This window comes from Lissotriton helveticus, chromosome 3_1 (genome assembly GCF_964261635.1).
Source record: "Lissotriton helveticus chromosome 3_1, aLisHel1.1, whole genome shotgun sequence".
In the NCBI taxonomy this organism is placed as follows: Eukaryota; Metazoa; Chordata; class Amphibia; order Caudata; family Salamandridae; genus Lissotriton; species Lissotriton helveticus.
In genome coordinates, this window is record NC_136061.1 from 398,646,120 (window position 1) to 398,672,300 (window position 26,181).

At 46.3% G+C, this 26,181-nt stretch overlaps 1 protein-coding gene across 1 annotated transcript in view; it reads left to right on the top strand.

The window, feature by feature from the left end:
- The window catches only part of TLCD2 (TLC domain containing 2), a 129,808-nt gene that overhangs the window by 10,186 nt on the left and 93,441 nt on the right, over nt 1-26,181 (top strand). The window contains exons 2-3 of the mRNA XM_078680162.1: nt 10,045-10,127; nt 12,275-12,357. Of these exons, the coding sequence (XP_078536288.1) occupies nt 10,045-10,127; nt 12,275-12,357 (166 nt within the window). The remainder of the gene's footprint in view (nt 1-10,044; nt 10,128-12,274; nt 12,358-26,181) is intronic.

Consider the following 26,181-nt stretch of genomic DNA (forward strand, 5'->3'; position numbering starts at 1 on the left):
CACTCGGCAACTCTGGGCATTAGCTTGCCTAATCTCCACAACGGCCCCACCAATTCCGGGGATGCCTGGCTCCACCTTGGGGACTCCCAGCAAGGGACCATCCCACAGGGAAAGCCAGGACGGGTTCCCCAGAGTTATACAGCGCCAGGAGACCTATGGACGGGTAGCAGTGCGCTTTACAAGCTCAAAAACATTTACATTTACAACATTTATGCAGATTATAATATTATGTTCTGAAACACAAACCTTATTCAAATGGAGACCACAGAGTGTAAATGGAGACTGACTGGCATAGACCATAACTAAAACACAAAGGATCCAACCAATGTGCGTCTTTTTTCCTGGCCCGGAAGCAGTACTTGGTTAACTGAATTATCTGTGGTAGATGCTGTCTTTGACCACTGGCGAGTTAAGGCTCCGTCTACTATTGCACTCAAAAATAAAGCTACTACTTTGGGTATTTGACTGTCCAGGGTAGCAAAGTTAAACAGATGAGGCTTGCTGTAGCCAGGACGTACTGGTAGACAGAAACTTATTTACAGCATGACACTTTTAGTATGCAAGAAGCTCAATAATTGGTAGTAAAAATAGGGTAGTTACAATAAGGATGAATGCAGAAACTCCGAGCGCCTGATTCAGAGCGGTGACCCTAAGCACTGTAAAAGCGTTTAACATGGTGAAACCCTCCAATCTCAAGGGGCCCTATTACCATTGTGGATCTGTGTGCAAGGGTTCCTCTGTCCTCGGATCTTTAGAAAGTTCTCAAGTTGGTTACACATTTTATTTCTCCTAACCAGTCATTACGACAGAATTGCCAAACGGACTGCATCAGTTGTATGCTGCATTTGTCCTAGTTTGTGTCTTGCAATCATGTATGTGCAGTGTTGAGTAAGCGAGTCTGAGCCGGTGTGGCTGAGCTTCCAGGAAAATAGGCCAAAGACCAGTAACGCTAAAAAGCCGACCACCCACACTTGAATAAGATTTGCACTCTAGCCCAAAATGTTCGTTTGTCTCTAAAGCCCAGTCGGATCCTGTCTTGGTGCTTGGGTGACAGGCCTGCATGAGAGTCGATGGGTGCTGGGGTTGAGGAGGGATCCATTTGCTGTGCACGGTTTTCTGATTAGAACAGTTTGGAATCTTAACTGGTTTCCCAGTCAACATAGGAGGGCTGGGAGCTGTCATAGAACCCGCATCCAAAATCCATTGTTATTTATGTATTTTTTTAGGTCTCAAAGTGGGCTATTGCTCCGGGTCATCACCCTTCACGGGGTCCCCTGATAGTGATTTGGACAGCCAGAAGCCCCACTGTAATAACTATGTATAAAAGATACTCCCATCTCTGTCTCTAACTCCATTCTTCCTGCACATATCTCGTCCTACTGTTCTCTTTAGCTCTATTTTCTGTCTCGCATCCCCTCCTGTTTCTTTTATTAAGCAGAGCCAGGGGTCACTGTGTAGCCAGAAAAGTGTCCGTAGAGAAAAGCAGATGCTGTTAGATGGTAAAGGAAAATAGCTATCGTTAAAATCACCTGATTTCGTGCTGCGGGGTGGCGACTGTCCTATGAGCAGTGCGACGATTTTCAGGGTTCCAATTAGAATGCTAGTTTTGAAGAAGCATTAAATTGTGATTACAAATATCCAGAAATTAAATGCACAATGTCAATAGCTATCTGCATTGTCTTATTGTGGAGAAGCGTGGCTCAATGGTTAGAGCGGCAGACCCTGATGCAGAGGTCTGGCCCGGGACCAGGGTTCAATTCCCGCCTCGGCGGCTCTTGGACTCAATTTCCCCGGACCTGATAATTCTTGCCTCGGTGCCTATTCTAATCATGGGTCCCACTCTGTGACTCTGGGCAATAGCTTGCTTAATCTCCACAACGGCCCCCGCAGCGCTGTGGATGCCTGGCTTCACCTTGGGGGTGCCCAGGAGTGGACATTTCACAGGAAAACCAGGATGGGTTCCACAGCGGTATGAATACAGCGCTGCGAGGCCTCCGGGTAGAAGTGCGCTATATAAATACAATACATTTACATTTATTTTAATATTACTGCTCTTCAACTCAACATACATTACATTAAGTCACTGTCTATAACCATGACTCTAATTCAGTGGGAGCAATAGGCTGGTTAGACACTGAATTCCTCATAAAATACTTTTGCAAGACAAACAACCCTAGATCTAAGCACATGATGAAATGGCTTCGTCAGTGCATGTTCAGAGTTTCTACTAGTACTGTTTGGCTGGCAGATTTCGGGCAGCTTGAGATTTTGATTGTTTTTCTCAGCCTTTTCTGAAAGTTGTACATATAATTCAGTATTAATAGACATTATGGAGATGAAAAGGGCAGTACATTCAAAGTGCCAAACAAGAAGTCCCCAAAATAATGTTTTTCCAGGGACCCAAAAATCCTGAATATGGCACTGCTTGGGAACAGTGTATATAGAATATATTGCATCCAGCAAAGGACCAAGAAAAGCTGGAAGGGAAACACCAATTTGGGTGGCTCACGGCGTGTCCTACCTGGACACCATTATCCTTGACATGATTGCCTGATCCTATCTACATCCCCATGAGAAGCACACCACAACAACTTCAGCACACTGTGGCAGCAACGTAAAGACGCCATGGGACTGCACAGAATATACAGCGAGCGCATAGGTGAGCAATCTCGCTCCCCTTCAGCGGTACAGATAATAAGGCGTGTACCCTTTGTCGGTCACAAATACAATCTGTTATGAGGTTGTAGCAGCCACACTCGACCTTGATTATGGTAAACTTTGGACACAGGCAGTCCTTGGCCAGCAGAGCTGGTGCTCTATTGTTGATTTTCCATAAATCCGAGAGAATCCATAGTAGATTCGTGTTGTCATGTCCATGTCTTTAAGTCTTGCAGCCAGAATCTGCAAACAGTGTGACCTGGTGGAAGTGGACACTGTGAGGCATGTTCTGTTACACCGTCTTGCATGCAAGGATATTCGGAGCACTTATTTTCCAGTATTTTGCAAGAAAGCCTTTTCGAAGACCATAGAAGCATAATCGGGAAAATAATAAAAACATGAGTGGGGCAACGACGTGTTGTATTTGAATATCTTTAAAAGAGACCTTTACAACACAAAAAGCAACTGCCTGAATTACTGTCAATTGCTATTAATTCCCCCGGGCCGCATTTTAGTCCACAGTTTTTAGTGTTCGTCCTTTGCAGACGGAGACTAACCTCACGCAAAGCGGACTTGGCTCTGCCTCACTAAGGACAGTGTAGGCCAGGTCTAACCTGTAGGAGACCGAGGCAGCGCCCAGGCCGGTTTCAGCCTTTCAAAGCTTGCTCAGCCATCGCATTGAGTTGCAGCCTGATGGCTTAAACCTAAAAGTGACGTCTGGACCCAGATCTGGTTATGCACCTCATACTTAGATTTCATATACAATGATAGGTGGAATACTTGCTTTAATGTCAGCCACTTGTAATTTACTCTCGGCCGCGTTCCAGTTTAATTTTTAGCTTGTCTGGGCCGTCGCGGATTAGGACGACCACATGCATCCATCTTGGGTCACAGTCCAGGCTGAGTTGCCCATCCAAGACCCCAGCAGTGAAAGGGAGCAAGCACAGTACCAAAAAAATAGCATCTCACAGGGAGCCACCGTGAAAGGGAATGTAAACATGTGTACGGTGTTATGTATTTTGTGTGTGTCTCATTCTCATTCTTTGGCAAGACTTGTTTGACTTGTCGAGCCAAGAAAGTGTTTCAGCACTGCATTTGGCTACAGCTTCTTCCTGCTGCCCCACCCACTGGACACTCGCCGGTTTAGCTGATGATGCTTAAGGAAAGAACATGAGCTGTTTAGCAGTGTACGAAAAATGTCTTTGTGAATGAATGGACTTGTCTAGTGCCCGTTCCACATGCCAGCGATTCAGAGCACTGTACAGAGCACTTTGAGAGACAAAATCCAGTCACTTATTGACTACTACTTCGGAAGATATTACTAATCCGTATAATTGCTGTTAAAATTCGAGCATGAATGTTCAGAAAAAAAGTACAGTAAAATAAACAAAGATGTGCACCAAACAAGTTAGTAAACACATTAAAAGCTGTTATGTAGGGCAAGTTTTTTTTTTTTGTTTTTTTTTTTTTATAAATCTTAGCATGTCTTGCCCAAAGCTTTTATTGGGTGTGAACGAGAAGGTCAAGAGAGTCTGGTTGCTACCTAATACTCTGGGCTTGTTCGGGGGTCGCTTTATTCGGGTGCTGTGAATGAGGACGAGCCTTGCTTACTTGGAATATTGTGCAGTGATATTGTAACCCAGCAAAGATGTCACCTGTCGTGTTGTGGTTTGCCCGTGTGTTTAGGAACCGCGAGGATGCACGCCTCGCTCCGGTGTTTGGGGTGTGGCTTTTTTCAACCGGCCATGTCTGCTTCATTAGTGAATTCTTGTGTTTTGAGTCTCCGAAGCTCTGTTGGCAGTGGTTCCAGGATCTAAGAGGGGAAAATCCGGGTGGTTCCTCTCTCGATTCTCGCTGTCTCTGCCTGGAATTCCCTCCCTCTGCCCCTTCGGGAGTTGAAGGAAGAGCAGACCTTCAAACGCCTCCTGACCTTAAGACCTGGCTATTTGAAAGAGCTTTTGAGTAATTATGTGTCATTATAGATAATCAGCGAGCAAGTAGTGCCAGGGCAATCCCTGAGCAGCCGTGCTCTCTACATACTCTGAGTGACTGATTAAGCCACACACTATCAGTCATTTCATCAGTTCGTGGGGGACTCTCCTCCTTCTATGCTCTTGCCCTGTGCCCAATTGTGGATTGCTCATAAACTCCCTGTGCACCTTGTCCTGCGGGGACCCCTGTGCTGCTTGTCTGGTGCTGCTGGCAGTGCTTGGGCAGTGCTCGTAGGCCAGCCACCGGGCCTACTGTCCATGCTTCCATTGTGTGATTACTTTATCGTACTTATCTCTGTGTTCCAAACCTGTTTTCATCTGTGAGAAATTGGGATGGTGGATGAGTGAGGTGTTAGTGCTGCTAAAGCCACAGCCACAATCCCTGTCACGGTGAACTGCTAGCGAGCGTGTGCCTTGCTAGGCTTGACCCATGCGGGGGGGTCCATCTGGGTGACAGCCCACGTGTGGTGTCCTTGTATGCCGATCATGCACTGATCTATTTACGGGACCTGGAATGGTCGGTCTGACTTTTGTTGGAGGGACTGAGCAAATTTGCTGCCGTCTCTGGGTTGTAGATTAACAGGGCAACGTCTAGGTTGTTTCCCCTGGCGGGACAGGCGCAGGCAGGCCTGGTACTTCCTCTACGGCTGGGACTACCCTGGAAACTGGATGCTTTTCGATATTTGGTGGTTCTGGGTAGCACGAGACCTGAAAGCTCACTATGCACTCAACGTGGAGAGGGTGGGGGAGAGGCTGGCTCGCTCGTTCGAGTTCTGGTAGATGCAACTACCATCCATGATAGGACGCATCTCTGTGGCGAAAATGTTTTTTCTGCCATGCTCCTTTGCTGAAGAATGCAGTGTCCCCAACCCTTCCTATGACCTCCGTACGGCTGGACAGATTGTTGGGCCGCATGGTTTGGGCGGGGGTAGAAATCCGGTCTAACTGGACTCACACAAGCTCCATTGGCAGAGTGGGGGTCTCTGACTGCCGGACCCTTTTCTATACTATACAGCATTACAACTTCAGCATACAGTGGACAAAGAGATGAACTAGAAAAGTCCTTCTTAGTGGAAAACTATGACCCCTACACACTTCATGAGGTTCTCATGATGGGGATTATGGTCCCTTATTCTCTCCCCTACTTGCAGCTCCAGATGGTTAAAGTGTGGATATTAAGACCATTTCTTGCCCTCCTACGTAACATGTCCTTTGAGCGGGGGGAGGTGGGTGTGTAAGCTGGTGGGAGACCTCTATGCCAATAAACAGCTCATCACATTTAACCAAGCCCGGGAACGGTTTGGAATAGACCCGGGCCAGTTCTTGCAGCAAGCTCGCCTGGCACATCCAGCCCTGGGTGCCTAGACCACGTTTCTGAATGAACCAAGGGAGCACAAGGCATTACAGAGACTGGGAGAACTGGTGGACTGCTGGTGCTTCATTACACACCTGCATGTGACCCTGTTGGCATACTGGTAAGGGAAAGCTCTCCGGGCAAGAGAGATGGAGCGTGGACTGTGGGAAGGACCTGACAGACTCTGAGTGATGGAAAGCATGTGAGCAGATCTGGTTTGTGTCAACAAACGGCCGCTTTAAACCTATACAATTTAACTACTTGCATCAAACCTATCTGACCCCTCTCAGACTCTTTAAAATTATACCCTGGCTCTTATTACAGATGTGGTAGATGCCAGTCCTCAGCTGGATTTTTGCATATGGCCTGGGACCGTCGGCAGGTGATATGTTTTTGGATTAGTGTGGTTGGTACTTTGTCCTAAATATCCTTCCTTTTGTTGCCATGAACTGTTAGTGTTTCTCTTGGGAGTGCTGCCATAGGGACCTGAATGGTTGCATTGGAGTGGTTCTGACAAGACACCAGATTGCTATCGGCAGAGATTTCGGTCTGGAGGCAGGAACTACTGGAGTGTGTGGTGGCAGATGAGCAGCACATTAAGCGCAACCGCAGAGATGAGCGTGCGGCAGAGGACATAGCGGCATAGGGGTAAATGGTTCTGAGGATAGTAGACCCTCCACCGATCACTCGTGGTGAAGGATGCAATGGGGTAACTGGCCAGTGTGTTGGGTGAGCAGATAGTCGAATTAAGGTAGGGGGTATTGTTCCATGGTTTAAGAGTAATTGTACTGTATGCAACTTGACTGCACCAAAGACGCCATTATGTATTGTTAGCATGTAAAACTTGAATAAAGAAATTTCCACACAAAAAAAAGTACATGTTCATCCTTTTAATTACAATGCATCTTGCCCTGTGGGCTACCTAGGGCCTACCTTAAGCCAGACATGTGTGCAATAAAAAGGGATCTTGTGGCTTGGCAAGGGGTTATTTTGTCAAGTCGAATTGGTAGACCTTGGACATGTTCAAAGTAGTTACTTAAGTAGGTTCCACAATAGCTACCGGCTCACTAGTAGTATATAATGTATAGGCCATGGGTATATAATATACCACTTTACTAGGGACATATAGGTATATTATAGGCCTTGGGTATATGATATACCACTTTAGTAGGGACATATAGGTATATTATAGGCCTTGGGTATATGATATACCACTTTACTAGGGACATATAGGTATATTAAATATGCCAATCTGGTGTAAGCCAATTTTACCAGATTTTAAGGTATGAGCACAAGCATGTTCACACTGATTAGCAGTGGTAAAGCAAAAACAAATTCAGGAGAAATGGGAGGGTGAAGGCAAAAAGTTTGGGGGAATACTACTCTAAGGCTGACAGATCTAATATCACCTCTTAGCCACGCTACTGCTAAAGAGTCATGTGTGAGAAGGGAACAATACGGTTATCCATTTGAAGTGCAATTTTACCAGAGTCCCTGGGACACCAGCAGTAAACACTACTTGTCACAGATTCCAGTTAGTATCTATTAACTTAGGTGCTTGGCCTAACGTGGAGTTAGGTGGCTGCATTTTAAAATAACGTTGTGCTCGCTGGGCCGACCCTGGCATCATCCTAGAAGAACTACTGTTTGAAGCTGCCACATTAAGAGAGATGGGATGGTGAGGCAAAGCAGCAGACCGTCATTTAACCCGTTGGACGCTCATGGCGAGCTCAGCTCGTCATGAGCCACGGTGCTCGTGTGCTCATGACGAGCTGAGCTAGTCATAACGGTCCGAATGCTCTCACGCGGGGCTAATTCCCCTGCTGTGCTGAACGTTCTATGAAAACGGGTGTGGCCGTGACGAGCTCAGCTCGTCATGAGCACACGGCCACCGTGGCTCATGATGAGCTGAGCTCGTCACGAGCACCGGGGGTGCTGTGCGCGCCCTCCCCGCCCCCCAGCACAGCGGGGGTATTAGCCCAGCGGCGAACGGGTTAAAAGGCCTTGATGGGCAGCACTGCTAGGTGGTGCCATGTGGCCTCGCACAAACCCGGGATAATCCAGAAGTGGCGTGAAGCCTGCCTGCAGAAGATTAGCCTTGCAGGCAGGACACACCAGGTGAGAGGTCGGTTAGTTCCAGGGCCTGCAGGGACAGGGTGCTGGCTGGCAATATGAGGCGGGGTCAGAAAACTGCTCCAGAGGCATTGAAGGCCAAGGATTCTGTGGGGCTGAAACTGGCCTAACTTGCAGCATATTCGATAAGGCCAACTATCTTGACAGACACTGGGGTAGAACTTCTGTAGGCTCATAGTTACCCTGCAAAGACACACCTATCGTTTTTTTTTTAAGGGACTCTCACCCAGGTATTGTCTGTGGCATGCTTTAAGTTCCTCATTCAGAATGATAGAGCATCTGTACGGGCTCTACCTTAATGAGAAAGCTGCTAATATTGCTAGGGGTCATGTGTTGATAAAATAAAATTACCTAGGCAAAGAAACCAATCGGGTATATTTAGTCAGGGGTTTTCCAGGCAGGATTCAAATGGGTATAAAATGTAGCAGTGAGCTGATTAGTACTCCAGCATCACAAATTTGGTCTACATGTTATGGTTGTGTTTTTGCCTCATAGGTCAGTCTACCTTCATCAGGATCAGAGAGGTCCCTATCAGTTTCCCAAGAAACAAGTTGTGATTCATGAGTTGTAATGCAGCGGTGAAGGGAAGGAGACCGGTGCACAAGAGAGCCTCTACCTTTGAAGGAAGAGTGACTACAGCGTCTTCTCAATTTTGTCCCCTAGGAAGCTTTAAGAAGCCGGTATAGTGATTCATGCCTGGTTACCAGGTGGTGAAACATATGTATGTATGTTTGCTTCCATGCTGATTCATTACTGCAGCCAATCATGAATCACAAATTCATTAATTGAAAATTGATAGGCTATTTACATTATTTTGATGCAATAAGAGCCTGACGGTGGTGCAACATGGGTAAGTTTAGACCGGTGAGACATCTGGTGGTGAACAAACTGGAAAATATGTATTTTTGAGAATGATAGGTTAAGGGGGAGGGCTGGGAAATAGAAGAAAAAAGCAACCACTAAGTACCCCAAGACCAATTGGGAAAATCTTAATTGTACCAATTTATTATATTCCACCTCTCTGTGCTAAGCACCACTACTCCAAAACTGGTAAGTTAACCGCTATTCAACATTTGTCAAGCATGTTGAAACAATAGCAATTCACTTTACTCCATGAAAGACCATTCATTTGTGATGCGAGTCTAGTGTGAGTTCTGGTTGGTGGGGTATTCCGGTTTTGCAAGCTACGTGGTCTGCGGTTGCCATAATAGGTAAGTAGCTTCTTGCACCCCTCCAGGTAGAGCCATCCTGCCACTCTAGCATGCCCACGTAGGCTGCCAGGCTTGAGCTCTGCTTTAAGAGCAGGATGGTTGGCCAAGACCCAACAGTGCCCTCATGGCCCCCTTCCATTCTACACCTTTTATATTAAGGGCCTGGGGTGGACTTTTTTTTTGCAGAGTTTGATATTTGGTTTCTAGTCCAGCAATGATACCATGTTATGCTAAATTATAATGCACGCAAATCACCCCAGAGGGTTATCGCGGCCATACTAAGTGGCGAACTCCTGTGTAGCATGCCGCAGCAGCAAGCAGCCTTGCACATCTGAAGAATGCTCCACCTGCTCCCCTGTGTCCATAGTTCATCTCTACCCAGAACAGTCCCAACTGCTGAACCGCAGTACCTGTCCTCTGCAGCACCTTGTTATGTGACCGGCGGGAGATGCAGTCGTCTTGGTCATTCAGCCAAAACGAACCCCTAATTCCTGAATTGCAAGCCCTCCTTTGTAGCTTTGTACTTGTAGAGAGGAGCTCGCACGTTGCATTCTGTGAAAGGGGGGGCTTATGCTTTGAAAGGGGGATTCACATGATCCAACAGCCTGCTTATGCTCATGCCGCGTGCTATGCACTTGACTGCATGCGACATGTCCATGTGTACGGCATTAAGTGTTGTGTGTCTGTCTCCCAACAGGTTTTACCTCCATCCAGAAATGGCCGAGGACCTCATCTCCACGCACTCCACCTTCTCCCACAGCCTGGTTGCTGTGTCCATAGGTAAGGCTCGCGAGGTGACAGCAGAATGTGGGGAACTCGGGGTAAAAAGGACTGTGGGGGAAGCTGTCCACAAAGGACTAAGAAGTGTGCCTGGAGCACCGTGGGAGGGGGGGGGAGATGACACGAGCAGTAGGGAAGAATGGGGAAAACCCGATAAAGGAGGAGGATGGGCGAATAGCGGCGTGCACGTCTTTGTGTATGTGTGTGTCGTTGCTGCCATGTAGAGGGGTGGGCTGAACATGGATGTTTGTGTGTCTATTTGTCTGTGTTAACATGTAGGGTGACGGGCTGAAACAACAACCCCATATCCACCAGAGCCACCTCAGCGCTGCTCCAATTAAGGAAAGCGTATAAGACTCACCTCTTTAAAGAATACTACACCACAATGCATCAATCATCCTCAGTCTGCTACCTCCACATCCCCTTTTGACGTTATGCTGGTCTATGACACTGTACAGCGCTCTGCTACTTTCTGGCTAGGTCTGCGTTTTTAGCTAGTCATATAGCAGGATGGGCTGAATAGGGGTGTGTTTGTGTGTTATGACATGTAATGCTGAAACCGCTTTACCTGGTGCTTTGATTTCAGTGGTGCCTGTCGGGTAGCAGGTGTGTGGGATGAGTCTCCGGTCAGGTCAGGTACTGTCCTTTCATGGGGTTGAGGTGACTGCATCTGTTAGTCCTCCTTAGTGTTCAACACAGCTGCGAGGAGGCAGGAGATTATGACACACTCTCTGGTACTCCGAGACCGAAACTGAAGGGTACAGGCTGCTGGGTCCATTACCCAACGAGGAGTGACGAGGATCCGAGCCTGCCATCAGAACTGTAGCTACCATTTCCTTTACATCAGCCCATTCACCCTCCTGTCCTGGAGGCTCAATGGACAGTGATCCGCTCTGTGAATCCATCACCACTGGTGGAACTTCTGTATGGTGCGGGTGGCACAGCAAAGCCTTTTGCTGGCTTTGTAAGCTGACAGTGGTCTTTAATGTACTGGGGACACTGCTCTGGTCATCTCCACTCCATTGCTTTTCTAGGATTACCTCTTTACATTGTTGAAGACTCTACTATAGGTTGGGTTCTTCTCGTTTAGTTTTCTCCCCAGCTTTCATTCTTGGTCTCTTCTTTGTGCCTTTTCAGTGTTTCATTCCATGAGTCCACACTTTCTGGGTGTTCACTTTTATTATACGGACTTGCATTTCCTGTGCATACCAGTTTATTTCGGGGTGTTTTTATATTCAATACAACTTGATTTTTTTAATGGACTGGATTTTTTCCCATTGTCGAATGTATTTAATTTATGCCACACACACTTGCAGACGTGACGCCTAGTCCCCCACCCGCTATCAAACGAAGAGCAAGGGGTTTCTTTCAGAAATACATTATTCCTCTTTGAGCGGGAGTACTTCAGATATGTCTGGCAGAACAGTGTACTACTGCTTATTATGCTGAGGTCAGCCGTCCTGCTCTTTGGAGCGCAGCTGTAAACCTCACTGACCTGGTTTGTGGTGGCCACTGTGTATTCCTTGTGTCCGATATGTGTGTGACATTTTGCATGCAAGTCATGGATATTAGTGTGTTCTTTAAGCAAGTTGCGTGTTTGCTCAGGATACTAGTGTGTTCTTTGGTGAGCTGTCAGTGTGATGATGTTGACATGATCCCGTAGATGTATGTGGATGTTTGTATTGCTGTCTTCCCTGCATTAGCGGGGTCCTTCTACCGAGGCCTTGAGTGAGTACAGATTGGTACTGATGCTAACATGTGCTGTAGGTATTGTGGCATCTTCATCTATTGCCCTTGTGTGTTACTGATGCTGTGTTGTTCTCAGGGCATTGATGCTATGTGTGTAATGCAGGGCTCTGATGCTGTCCTCGCCTGCATGCTGTGTTTGACACTGATGCTGTAGCCTGCGTGTAAAGCTTGGCATCACTGTTCACATACAGGCAATGCAGGGCATTGATGCCTCTGGATAGTGCAGGCCACTGATGCTACCCACTCACCGATCCTATCCTCGCCTGCACTGATAATGTCTTCGATCCTGTAGTTCAGGGCAGCACTCATGTTTCTTCTCCCATGGGCGGCGCAGGGCACTGATGCAGTCGTCTCACATGCTGAGCACAAGGCACTGATTCTGTTGCGGTCTTTTGCAGGATATTTTCTCCATGACTTTGTGGATATGATATTGAACCAGAAGCTCCATCAGTCCTGGGAGCTGCTTTTCCATCACACAGTGGTGAGTCTTCTGCTCGTGAGCCTGCTGTACAGGTCACGCGTCCCACACTACTACAATAGTGACACTGCAGTGCACACCGTGTAGAATCTTATGGTGGGGGGGCACAAGTGGGTGGCCTTTATTCATGGTGTATCATGACCCTTTGAGGTATGCCCCACTAAAGGGAGTGCTATAAAGTCTGTTCTGATTCGGAGGGGCCCTTTCATGGGCCCTGGTAGTTCTCTCGGAGGGGGACACCACTTAAGGGAGGGGGTGCAGACCTCCCCGAGGTGTTCCCATCTCAAGGCACTGTCTGTTCCTTTGCTGCTGTCTCAATATAAAGCTGTGCCTCCATCTGCAGAGCACGTCTTGTGATCATGCTTGTGTATGGCCTGCTGTAACCTGGGGGTGAGTGTTTGAAAAGTTTCCACACCCCGTCCCTCATTTTATTTTGTGATGCTGCTGTAACTCCATCTTGGTTCTAGGTGTGCTAACATAAAGATGTATTGTGTCCCTCCTGTTATCTGCTGCCTGCTCCATGACTGCTGTACCCTTGTCTTCTCGCTTTCCTGGTCTGTCTGTTACTGCTACTAACAAGCTCCATAGATCGGGGTGCTCTTTGCCTTTTGTACATCTCTTATGACCTACCTTGTGTACCCCTGTCTTGTGTTACCCTTACCCTGTTACACACTAGAGACCATCCGAATCTACAGAAAGATATGTGGAAATCTGCCCAACTTGATTTCCCATGTCTGTGGGAAAAGAAGGTAAAATATATGGTAATGACAGTGGAAAAAATATTCACTTTTTTTTATCCCCAACCAATGAATAGCGCATCAGACTGCGCTTGCTGTATTATTTTGTTTTCCTAAATGTTCTGGAGAGAAGCTTATTATGCCCCTCTCATGCCAATGTCTCTTCAGCTACAATTGGTGAGTCCTGTTGCCAAGGTCTTGTCTCCTCTTCAAGTCCCCCCTAGTTCTACACACCTCCTTCAGCAGCCATTCTGTGTCTTAATCCCGGGGTATAAGGTGCACCCAAACGCACCTTCCCTCGGGCCTCTTAGCACGTGTATCTGCCCCTGGCAGCGTGCACGTGCATGATGCTTTTATGTAATAGTGATCAGAGTCACTGGATGACTAAGTGACTTGGGCTGGGCAGCTTCCCTGCAAAAACTGACTATGCAGATCTCCCTGATCAGACCAGCCGCAGGGTTGCTCCCTTGGTGCTAATCTGTTAATAGCTGCCATCATGGTTCCACCTCCCTGGCCCCATCCATTCCTCTTTCCTTTCAAATGTTTCTGCACGCTTTTCCCTCCGCGTTGACATTCAGGCAGAGATAAAACAATCACTGGCTTATGTCTCTACAAAAACAAAAAAAATTGCCAATTTCTACACGAAGAACTCAGTGTCTTCCGCAGGAAAATAAGCTCTGCAGAGATGGACTGTCCACCTCTGTCTTATCCCTGCCACTCAACCCTAGGCCGCCATTTGCTTGGTGCCGGTACAACCTGCGGCATTTCTATTTAACAGTCGTGTGGTTTGCGGGAAGGAGTTACGTCTTCAGTAAAGAAGACTCCAGGGCAGAGGTCACCGGCTCCCGCTCTTAATAGGATGAGGCGATAATTCCTGAAATCCACACTGAGCTTGGGAGGCGGAGGGGTGGACGGGAGGAGGGTGGCCTGAAAAGGCTTGAGGTGACTGGGGGCTGAGGGCAGCCTGCCCCGTGCGTGTCAGCCCCCTGCGGCGGGGAGTGCAGGCCCGGAGCTGAACTCGGACTTCTATCCTCTTGGTCTAGGAGGTTTCGGAGTCCTAGGCCGAGGTTGATATTTGAACCTCTCCACATTAGCACCGGTCTTGGTAGTTTTAGCTTCACCGTAGTTTGTTGGGATGGGGGCGGTCTCCTCCTCTAAGGCAGAGCGTCGCCCCACCGTCAGGAAGTAGCAAGAAAAGGAAAACCTAAAATGAAAATGACAGAATGCTATTATCATTTTATTTCGTCCTCCTGCAGTGTGTCAGTGTGTGAGGGGGCGGAGCTGCGGGGGCAGAGTGCTAGAACAGTCCTGTGCACAATGACTGGTAGGCACTCTCGGGCTGCCCAAACCAGTCATGCGCACTTTCCCCCTTCTCCATGCAGGCTGCATTACAGCCTGCCTGGCTAACATGCCCACCCCTACAGCCCCTGGCTGAGCGCCGTGGCGGCGTTCTGACCAGTAGCAACACTGCATTGCAGCATTGTGATTGGTCAGGGGAGCCTGGGTGCCTGCTTCCTGTTCCGACCTGGGGTCGGACACAGGCGAGCAGGAGAGAAGACGCTGGACCCGGCGGCAGCAGGAGACGTTTTATTTCTGAAAATGCAGCCCGCGGCCCCTTTGAGCCGTGCTGGCTGCCCCCTGTGGTGGAAAGTCAGGTGCGGGCATAACCACCAGGGCTGGGGGGACTAGATACTAGAAGAAGAGAAGATAAAAGACATGAACAACACAACGAGGAGTTCGACTGGGGATAGTTGGTAGAGTGTGAGAGAGGGGAAACATCCTTTACAATGCAACTATAACAACGCACTACCATTACAACAAAACTATTACAATGCAGGATCCATTACAACGCATGCCATTACAACGCAGCTGCTATTACAACGCATGCCATTACAACGTAAGTATGGGTAAGTATTTAATTTAATTTTAACCCCTACACCACCCAACACTTACCCTACAATTACGCCCCCCTGGAGTTAGAATAGTAATTTTAACCCCTACACTATCCCACACTTACACTACTATTACATTCCCATTAATAAAAAAATACTTATCCATGCGTTGTAATAGCAGCTAAGTTGTAATGGCATGCGTTGTAATGGCATGCGTTGTAATGGCATGCGTTGTAATGGCATGCGTTGTAATGGCATGCGTTGTAATGGATCCTGCGTTGTAAAAGTTTTGTTGTAATGGTATGCGTTGTGAAAGTATGCGTTGTAACGTCAAACATCCGTGAGAGAGGGATTGGGAATGCAAGGGGAGGGCTGCGAATGGAAGAAGATACAGTGGAATTGCAGGTTAAAGGGATTCCTGTTGTAGAAAATTAATATTTTGCATTTTAAAGGAGGGGTTGGTATGTATTCGAATCGTTCATTGAATGCATTTTTGTAAATAGTTTAAGGAACAAGTCTGTCCTAATAAAGTGGTCTTTTATGCTACAGAGGTTTGTGGTCTGTTTCATTGCACAACCTCCCATGAGACAACTTTCCGGTGTTATTCCATTTTATATAGCATTCTGGTGTTCAAACATTAAGCATTGCCCTTTAACTATTATTCCTGCCAACCTTTGTTATGGCTGACATATGTGGTTATTTTTGCAGAGCATGTTATACCACCCTTTGCACAAAGAACATTTATTCTTTTGTAAAATGCCTCACCTGTCAGGTGTTTGTTCCACCGTTTTGTATTCTGAGAAAAACATAGAAATTATGGGTGCAGTGTATGAATTAATCTCAGCTATGTTGCATTCCCTTCCATTGTTTTTTTGTTTTGTCCAACAGCCTGGATTGTAATTATTTATCGGGTTCTTGAGTGCTCTTCAAGATGCAGTTGGTAGGGAAAGCGGGACAGGTTGTGGGTCTGGGGAAGGCGAGAACAAGCAGTTTCGTATGCCTGAGGTGGGTGCAGGGACAGGCTGCATGCCCTCAGCATTGCTGCCCACCTGTGGGCTCGGAGATCTGTTCCTCTGAAAAAATGGTGCATCTAGGGTTAGTTGAAACCATGTACCTGAGGCAGGGCCATGCATCTAGCATAAGGTTTATAAACCTGGCAAAAAGGATACATTACGGCTTCATCAGAAAATAAAATGAACGGAGTGTTGAAACTTTTTCTAGTCAGATCTGGGTTTAATCCATTGTTGTTTCGCTCGCCATATCACTCCAGTTTGGAACCAGCCATAATCAAATTAGTCTTGACCCTGTTTCCCATGGGAACAGTGCAGCCCGAACTTCCAAGCCAGTCCCTCTCTGGACTGTAAACCAGCATCCTGGGACCGGTTTTGGGGTATCACCCCGCATCAACACACAGCGAGCAGGACACCGACTTTTGAGCATACCCGTAGCCACTTAGGTGCACATAGCAACATCACAAAATAAAATGATGGACAGAGTGTTGAAACTTTTCTAGAAGTTTAGGCTGGACTGTTCCAATGAGGAGCAGGGTGAAAAGACTGATTTGCACATGGCTGGATCTAGACTGGGAAATGATGGATTAAACTCCTCATGGCTAAATTCACCTGAACTTGTACTTCACTTTGGAACTATTTGAGACTCCTCACCTTTGTAATATTCGTTTATCTGACTGTCTATTTGTATTATTTTTTTAGCTGATTGATTATGCTCCCTCATGTATCTACCCTATTTTGATACTCATCTATTACCTATAAGTATTCTTTGCTCAAAAGCTTGTTAATCGCTCTCTTGTTTTTCCTACCCCCTGTTTTTGTGTTTTTTGTAAAGCGCTCTGATATCTGCAAATATCTTGTTCGCGCTATATAAAACCTTCAAAATAAATAAATAAACTCAGATCTGTGACGGGCAGTGAGTGAAAGGTTTCTACACTCCGTCCCTCCTTTTATTTCGTGATGTTATATTAAGGCTTCTCCATACCTAAACTCTCTTAGCCCCAAAGGTGACTGACCCAGGATTGTAAAATAATGTTTTAGTGCCCTAGCGTTACGAAAACATACGTGTATATTCTGTGAGATAAATATGCGAGCAGTTTCAACTGCAGTTAAATAGTACACGCCCGCCACTACCTCACCTGTACAGGTAACAGCAGAGTTAACAATCTTCCAAGGGATAAAAGAGCATCATTTGAAGACCGTCATTTACAGCTGAACAGAAAAAGGCAAATGTGTCGCAAGGCTTTCTTTCCTGCTTTCCAGGAATGAATCTGTCATTAGAAGGCCTGTTCAGCGCGCGTCATTCCCAAGGCTACACGGAAGCGAGGGTGAGCGCAGTCACAGGTGTTATAAAGCTGACTTGTTTTGTAACCACGCACTAACAGTTGTATAAGTGTTCCCGTGCATGCTCCTAAACAAAGACGTGTTGAGGACGTTCCACCTTGTGGTAAGGAGGGTGTATTTATGTGTGAGAGCAAACGGGAGCTGTGCTCTTCAGAGATCTGTGGAGGGCAGGGACTTCAAACGAGAGACCTGAGCCACTCGGGTAGGAGGTTAGTTCTTTATTTCATGTTCGATGATTCCGTTGCACCCAGAGCTCGCCGGCCTGTTGGGGCTCTCGGATCACTCCAGATGTGATCAGCCCCCCAGGACCGCACAGCCGCCCACCGCCACAGTCTCACAACCACCACCCTCAACGTTCCATCGTGTCAGCCTCTGCGTGCACGCGCACCTCACCAGCGTGTCAGCCTCTGCGTGCACGCGCACCTCACCAGCGTGTCAGCCTCTACTTGCACGCGCACCTCACGTTACTAAAAGCTGCCAAGCCCCTCCCTAGTGAGCGCGCGGCTGCGTCACAGGGGGTCGACAGGTGCAAAGGGCACATTATTCCTAGTCTCGTGGCAGGGTAAGGCTGGGAAGGACCGGGGCCTCAGTTCTTAATAACTGTTGATCTGCTGGGTCTTGAATCAACAAAAGTACAGTCTAATCATTTTGAATGATTTTATACATCTGGGTGTCTCGTTGACCCTTTAGCAGAGGAGCAACTAGAGCCAAATGTCGGAGAGGGGAGGCTAATTCTTCCAGCAATAGGTAGAGTGGAGATGCAGGGGCTCTAAGAAGGGATGGAAAAACAACATAGCTTTGTTAACACGCAAATGGTAATTTAAAGACCTGTGAAGTACTCGGGTGCAGCACACAGGGGGGGGGGGGGTAGAGAAGGGATGGGGATGCTGAACTCGTCTGAATTCCAAATACCAGTTGAAGTACCATTCTTCCAACTAGACACATTAGGCATGTAGCAGATGGGGGATCTGCAACCGAAAATTCATTTTTTTCCTCGATAATTGAGTATTTCAGACTTGTCCAAAAGGGAAGGGTAGGTTTGCCGCTTTTCGCCTTTTCCTCTCAAAGCTAAGCTTGGGCCTTAACTTTATTTATAGCAGAGCAAACTGCCCTCTCTAGCACATCCCTCCATGCTCAGTAGAGGCATGTCAAACCCCATACCATTCAGTCCTCGGTTTCTCTGCGGCGACTGCTAACATAGAGCCAATATAAAACGAGGTCACATTTTGCTTCTCCCTCCCCTGGTCTCGCGCCCATATGTGGTGCTTCTAGGGGGGATGTTGCACGTCACAGCTGGTGCTCCCCTAGGCAGCTGCCTAGTCTGCCCCACACGCCGCCCCCCTCCAGTGGCCCTGGACTGACCCGTGGCTAGATGTCGCTGTGGCGAGGGTGGTAGATGGCAAAGCCTCTTATCTGTGCAGTGACGGAGCCGGGGCACCTGAGCCCGCGGTCATGTCCTTGCCCTGCCCGCTCTCCTGTCCTTGCCCTGCCCGCGCTCACACTCTGCCGCAGGCGACTCTGCATTCCCGAGCAGTTTATGCAACGCTCTTCAGGATCTTTTGTAACGGGCCCCGCCCCTGTTATATCACTTTACGACGGAAGATGTTTCAACTGATAGGGCGCTCCTCGTCCTCATGACCTCTGCCGGCTCTGCAGGGCAGGCGCTGTCGGGGTGGGGCATGCACTGTGGCTCCGTCTGTGCGGAGCAGGTGCAGTCTGGGTGGGGCAGGTGCTGTGTGCATCCAGCATGTAAACGCAGTGCACGGGCAGCAAATGGTCGTACATCTTCCTTCCATTCCGCTTCCTTCATTTTTCAATGACTCCCCTTCCATGCAGACGAGTCCACCGAGTAATCGTGCTTTCAAGCTCTGTTCTCGGCGGCGTAACACAAAATCGTTGGGGCCCCCTGCGGAATATGACGAGGGCCCCCTGAGTCTTCCATATCTCTTTTTCTCTTTCTCTCTTTGTCTCTTTCTCTCTCTTTCTCGCTTTCTCTCTCGGTCTCTCTCGGTCTCTCTCTTTCTCTCTTTCTCTCTCTCCACCCTCTCTGTGTTACGCTCCTGTCTGTTCGAGATGGACAAATATTCATGTGAAACAGACGAATACAGTACTAAAAACTCAGGATTAAACTCCAGTACCATTAGAAGCCTTTTGGTCAGTCCGTTGCTAACCATTGGCGGGCAGTGACCTCTTGTAACTAACTTTTACTTGCTTCTTTTTCAATGCCTTTCTTTCCGCTTCTTGTGTGCGACCTCCCTTGAAGTAGGATGGCTTCCCTACCATCATTTTGACTGGATGACCACAACCCACATTTAGTGAAAACTTTTCTTTGTTTTAACACTCCACATGAGTGCATGTCTTCTTGCTTTCATACGCCACTCTCTCCACCTGTCGCCACCTCAAGGCTATCCTTGTTGCTTGCCCCCAGTCCCCAGCTTGCCCTTTGCTCCCCACTACCCCCCCCCACTCCTCCCAGTCTGCCTTTTTAGGTTTCACCTAAGAGAGCGTAAGCGCTATCTCTTGCAAGACCTTTTGTTCCCTTACAGTGGGCCTGGAGGCCTCCCATTGCCATTGGTAAGCTCCATTGTCTCTCATTTGCTAGCTTCTTCATCTTCTTCCGTTAGCTTCCTTCCTCCTCGTATGCTTGTCCCTCCCAGGGAGCATGGATGCATTACTTGTGTGCTTTCACTGCTCATTTTTCAGGCGCTACTTTTTTCCTTTTTTGTTTAGGCACCTTCAAAAATGCATGTGTTGGTGTTTTTTGTTGTTGTAGCTGTCTCCCTTCTATACTTCTCCCCCTCTGTCTTCCTCACACAGTCCCTTCCATCCACCCTCTCTCCGTTGTCAGCAGTGTCCCAGCCACCTGCCCACAGTTGCTATTTTTTCTTTTTTCTTTATAAACTTAAACCGCTTGAAATTTTTCTGTTCCCTTCATCTCCTTCCCCTCTCCTCAGTTGCGCCATCTTATTGTGTTTTTTTTCTTTCTTTTAAAGAACCCAGCAGTTGCAATTTGCTTTTTGGCCTTTTCTTTCGGGAAGGGTGCTTTTACGCACATTTGTTTTTCAAATTTAACACTCCCAGATAGGTATGTGCAATGTTGGAATGCTAAAGATATAAAATGGTGACTGCGTCATGCAATATGCATATGTGGTGGCTCATATGCATTTATATTTCGCCATGCTGAGCTGCCGTAGCGCCATAACTCATGCATGATGACTGATGCGCGTGTGTATATATCTTCACACTTTTTTTTGCCAATACTGTTCAGCATTGTACATTTAGCTTTGTTTTTTCTTGTGAAAGAACAAAAAAGCCTCCGCAAAAAGCATTGGCAAGCCAAAAGGCGAGACCTAATGGCTTGACCAGTGCTTGTTCTTAAGGCTAACAAGCCTCTATTTAGCAAGAAGTGACTATAGACTAATGACTGATACTAAGTTGGTCACGCTGGTGTGCTCCAGGTTCTATCCCATTTAAACACAATATTTGTAAAATTCTGATTAAGGGTCCGAGTTAGAGTTCGGCGGAGGGGTTACTTTGTCACAAATGAAATTGATACCCCCTCCGCCGTATTACAAGTGCATGGCGTTTGTAATATGGGGGTCCGGATAGACGTGCCGTTTTTGACTGAGACCTCGATATTCCAATCACCATTGGGGCCAGCAAATCTGTCTGGAGGATTCTAATTGATAGGGTTACTCCCATCTTCTTCAGTACAAACCACATACTCGTTAAAAAGTATTGGCATAGCCAAGAGGTCTCGCCTTTGGGACCTTAGAAGTGTTTAGCCATGCAACAGTTGATGTTGCACCAAGGAAATTGTGCTGGATTACTAAACACTTACAAGGTCCCAAAGGCGAGACCTATTGGCTATGCCAATGCTTTTTTTTAACTTTCCTTGGTCACAAATGGGCAGATGTAATGGAGGTTGGAGTATATGCAGAGATGCTGCTGCATGAAAGCTGAACCCCTCAAAACTAACCAATACAGCTTAAAAAGGTATGCTGGTGAATACCACAAGAAATGAAGAACATGTTTTTGAAGAGCATTACATACAATTGTCCCCATCCACTGGTACCTAACAGCAGTTACAAAAAGCTCACATCGTTTTGTATTAAGTCGCTTACGCTTGGGCACTGTGCACCACTTAGTATTCCCTTTGGTTAACCAGCACAGCACCTCCCCATGCCCTTGTGATGGTACTTCTAAGCAGAGTAGCTGTCATTTTATGCTGTTTTGCAAATGTTATATTTCATTTAGGAAATTTTATTTAAAGCCCATCTTTTTAAATTACGAGCTACGACAGCTATGCAGATAATGTTTAACCTGCAGAGCCCAGACATACGTTTTTATGTAGCTACATATATTTTAAAATGCATATTCGCACGGAAATCGATGATTGTATGAATAAGCTGTACAAATAGTTTTTATGTTATTGTAACTGGGAAAGATGACAATTCTTTCTGGCCATATTATGTGTTCGGTACACTAGTGACAATATTAATTTTAAATCGGTTTCAAATCTATTATGTTTTCGGTGCACTAGTGACATTGTGAATTTTAAATTCTAAATCTGTGTCCCAAATCTACACGCACTTTATCATTGCTAGTTTTGCACATGCACCGAAAGACGAAGATTGCACTTTTGAATGCTAATTTTGCACATATCTTCATTGATTGTTAGCATATGTCACTTTATTGCGAACTTTGCACATGCATTATAAAGATAAACTGCACTTTACTATGTGTACTTTTGGCTTAAGAAGGAGCAATATTTGTTTAGGACTTGGCATTTGATGATTTAGGATTTGATGTTGACATTGTCGGGTTAAATATATTTTGTACATGTAATATTTTGTCTTGTTATTTTGCTGCTATATGGTTGTATATATATATATATATATATATATATATATATATATATATATATATATATATATATATATATATATATATACCCGTGACCAAGCCTTCGGCTGAAGGCGAAACGCGTTGGGTTTCGACGAGAAAGCTAAAATAAAGCTGTTGGTCTAAAACTACTTTGCCTGAGTGAGTGCCTCCTTACTAACCGGTGTCGAACCGGTTAACTGCATGTGTGTATGTATGTATGTGTGTATGTATGTATGTATATATATATATATATATATATATATATATATATATATATATATATACCGAATAAATCATTTTGAAACTGATAGGGTTAGGCAGCTACTCCCATCTTCTTCAGTACAAACCACATACTTGTTAACAAGTATTGGCATAGCCAAGAGGTCTCGCCTTTGGGACCTTAGAAGTGTTTAGCCATGCAACAGTTGATGTTGCACCAAGGAAATTGTGCTGGATAACTAAACACTTACAAGGTCCCAAAGGCGAGACCTATTGGCTATGCCAATGCTTTTTTTTTTTTTTTTAACTTTCCGTGGTCACAAATGGGGAGATGTAATGGAGGTTGGAGTATATGCAGAGATGCTGCTGCATGAAAGCTAAACCCCTCAAAACTAACCAATACAGCTTAAAAAGGTATGCTAGTGAATACCACAAGAAATAAAGAACATGTTTTTGAAGAGCATTAAATACAATTGTCCCCATCCACTGGTAAAGCAGTGATTGGTGTTTTACCGAGGGAAAGTCCCATTCTGCATGCCTGCTGCCCTAATGAAGAGCCCTGCAGTAATAAAGTGTATGAACTAAAATTACAGCCCCTTTCTCGCACTTGGTACTGGCCGGCATTTTTGACAGAACCAGTGATGAATTTCTTTCCACTTCAGCTTTTTTAAAATTAGTATCTGATGTGTATTTTCCATTTGTGCAGTTTATTAGGAAGGAAATGTATGGTCACTTCAGCAGTGGCCGAAGTGCGTTAAGTATGGAAATTGTGATCCTGAGTACAATGGAGGGGGGTGGGGGGGTGTTCAGTTTGTGTGTGGGGGGAGTGGCAGGGTCATAGATGTGGCTAAAAAGAACAAAATATTCTGTAGCCATTCGGTTACCCCTTCATCTATACCTTAAATGAAAAGAAAATGCACGTTAAAATGTATCTGAGGGGAATTAAAACTGCTGGTAGGACAGTTTTGGGTGGTTAATGCATTCAGTTCAGATAAAGTTGGATGTACCCGATTGGTTACTGATTTGAATCCTGGTTGGTGCCCAAGTAAGTCATTAGTTTAAAACCTGTATTACACAACCTGTATTTCACACAGTATATACAATGGGTTATCCACAAACTGTCCTACAATGTGCAAAAAGATTGTGTTTAAATGTTCACAGTGCTTTCAAAAGTTATTTTTGTAATAGTCTGGTTGTACCTAATGCAAACCACTCCTATAGGTTTCATTTAAAATTACACATTCCAGATTCTATTAATTAAAGTCCATACTGGCCCCCCAGAAGGCTTTAGATTTTCTGATTAACCAATTGCACACCTTTACATTTTTTCACGTATCAGACATCCTAGACAAAAGGCTTTTTAAACTGCCTCTCCCTTCTTTCACTTCTCAGTAGAGGGGTTCCTACTCACCTTTAACATGCGCAGCGGCGTGGCAGGGGAGGGGGGTGTGGCGGTCTAGGCAGAACGAGTTTTGGCGGCGGCGGCCTCTCCCATTTCCACCCACTCTTCCCTGTGGCCGCAAGGGGTGGCAAACACAGGAATCTATCAACAGCGCCCCACCCCCCTGCTCTTATTGCCGCCCGGGCTAGCAAAAGGCCAAGCTACACCACTGACCTGCGGCAACTCAACCGTTAAATAAAATGTATGGGAACTGTTTTGATCAAATTAATAAAGCTGCCTTCCAAGCTACTGTTAGTGCAGCAGGTGCAGTGACGCAGCGTACCAGGAGCTTAAGGGTCCCACATTTGTGTGTGATGTATGTTACCCAACACTACTTGGAGTGGGTCCTTTTCGGTGCTTGCACTAAGGTCTATGACATCCTAGCTACACCACCGGCTGAATGTTTAGTTCAACAACAAATGATTTTGTTAATTGAGAGAGAAGACCAATGATTGGGGGAAAGTTGCTCAGCACTAAGTTGTCATTTTTGGCAAATATGTTATGTGCACTCATGGCATGATTTAATGTTTATTAAATGTAATTGTTGCCACGTTCCTAAGTACCCTATCATGTGACAGCCTTTGCCACCTTGTGCCCAGGTAGCTCCGTTATTCATGGTACCCACCTGAGCATGTATAGAGAGCCTTGTTGGGAAGAGTGAGAAACGACTTCCTCCTCCCAGGAGGCCTGCTATTTTTTCAGCGGCCAAGTCTCAACACTACTCGGCAAGGCTGTCATTTTAATGGGTGAACCCAGGACTTCTCATCATTCCCATTATACCGTAAAGGGGAGTACCAACACTTCTCAGCAGGGCTGTGTTTTGGTTAAAGGGGCACTATTTGTGCTTCTTAGCATGGCTGTTGTCTTTTAATTGGGACAGTATGGCACTTCACAGCAACAATGCTACACTTTCTGTGGGGCAGATGCAGGTCTTAGCAAGACAAAAAGATGATGGACGGAATGCTAAACATTCACCTCCAGTACAAAGATCTGCGCCTAAATCCATCATTTTTGCGTTTTCCCCCATGCCATTCCAGGTTAGACGTGGCCACATGCAAATCAGTCTTGACCGTGCTCCTCATTGGAACAGTCCAGCCCGAACATTCAAGCCAGGTCCTCCCCGGACATGAAACCAGCATCCTGGGACCAGTTTCAGGGTATCACCCCTCGTCAGCCAGGCTAGCCTGAATCCAGAGGCACAGTGAGCACAGGACCCACGTCTGGGCATACCTCATGGCAACATCACAAAATAAAATGATGGACGGAGTGTTGAAACTTTTCAAACAATCGCCCCCAGATTGGGGTTTAATCCATCATTTTTTTATCATAATACCATTCCAGTTGGACCCAGCCATATGAAAATCAGTCTTGACTGTTCCCCATTGGAACAGTTCAGTCCAAACTGCCAGGCTAGGTCCTCCCAGACCAGAAAATGAACATCATGGGACTGGTTTCTGGGTATCACCCCTCATCAGCCAGGCTAGCTTGAATCCAGTGGCATAGCGTGCATCTTGTTTGCAGATGAAGGTCTTCCCAGCGAGAATGACATGTTTTTCAATGGCAGTCTCCGTGTATGAGCAGGACTGTTTTACTATTATCTGGACATTGCCAACACTCCTCAGTATTGCTGCTATAATGTATTTAGGAGATCCTTGGCACTTGTCAAAGGAAATGCTGTACGTGTAAATGGATAACGCCAGAACCTCTCAGTATCACTGCCATGAATTTAAAGTGGCGTTGTCAGAACTTTTCAGGTCAGATTATATCCTCCTCTTAATGGACCAGTACTAGAATTTCTCATCAGGACCGCTTTAACTTGCACTACCAGATATTTTCACACGGGTTGCCTTGCAGACTCAGCAGAGCGGCCTGTGTTTGAATGTGTATGGAAACGTGGACTCCATGTAAACTCCTGAGCAGGTGTCACGGATGACTGTACAGCGCACACTCGGCAGTATCAGCAGTGCACCCCTTTCTCTCAATACAGAAGAATCCGCAACAATAGCAAGCTTCTTCCACAAGCAGAAACCGGTCACAGCACAGACCTTCGAAGAACGAAGTGATCTTTCAAATACTGCCGGAGTACAGCAGAAACATCAGCACTGCATGCTTGTTTGGTTCACACAGGGTATGTACAGTACAAGGAACAGCTATGCTTCATTGAGACACTGCAGGTACGAGCAGCTGCAAGATAATCTTATCTCAGTGGTTGGTGTAAGCAGTTCATCATGTCCTGTTCCTTTCCTCGCACTTGCATTGCACTTCTATTATGAGTTTATCCTTCAGGACTGTAAATA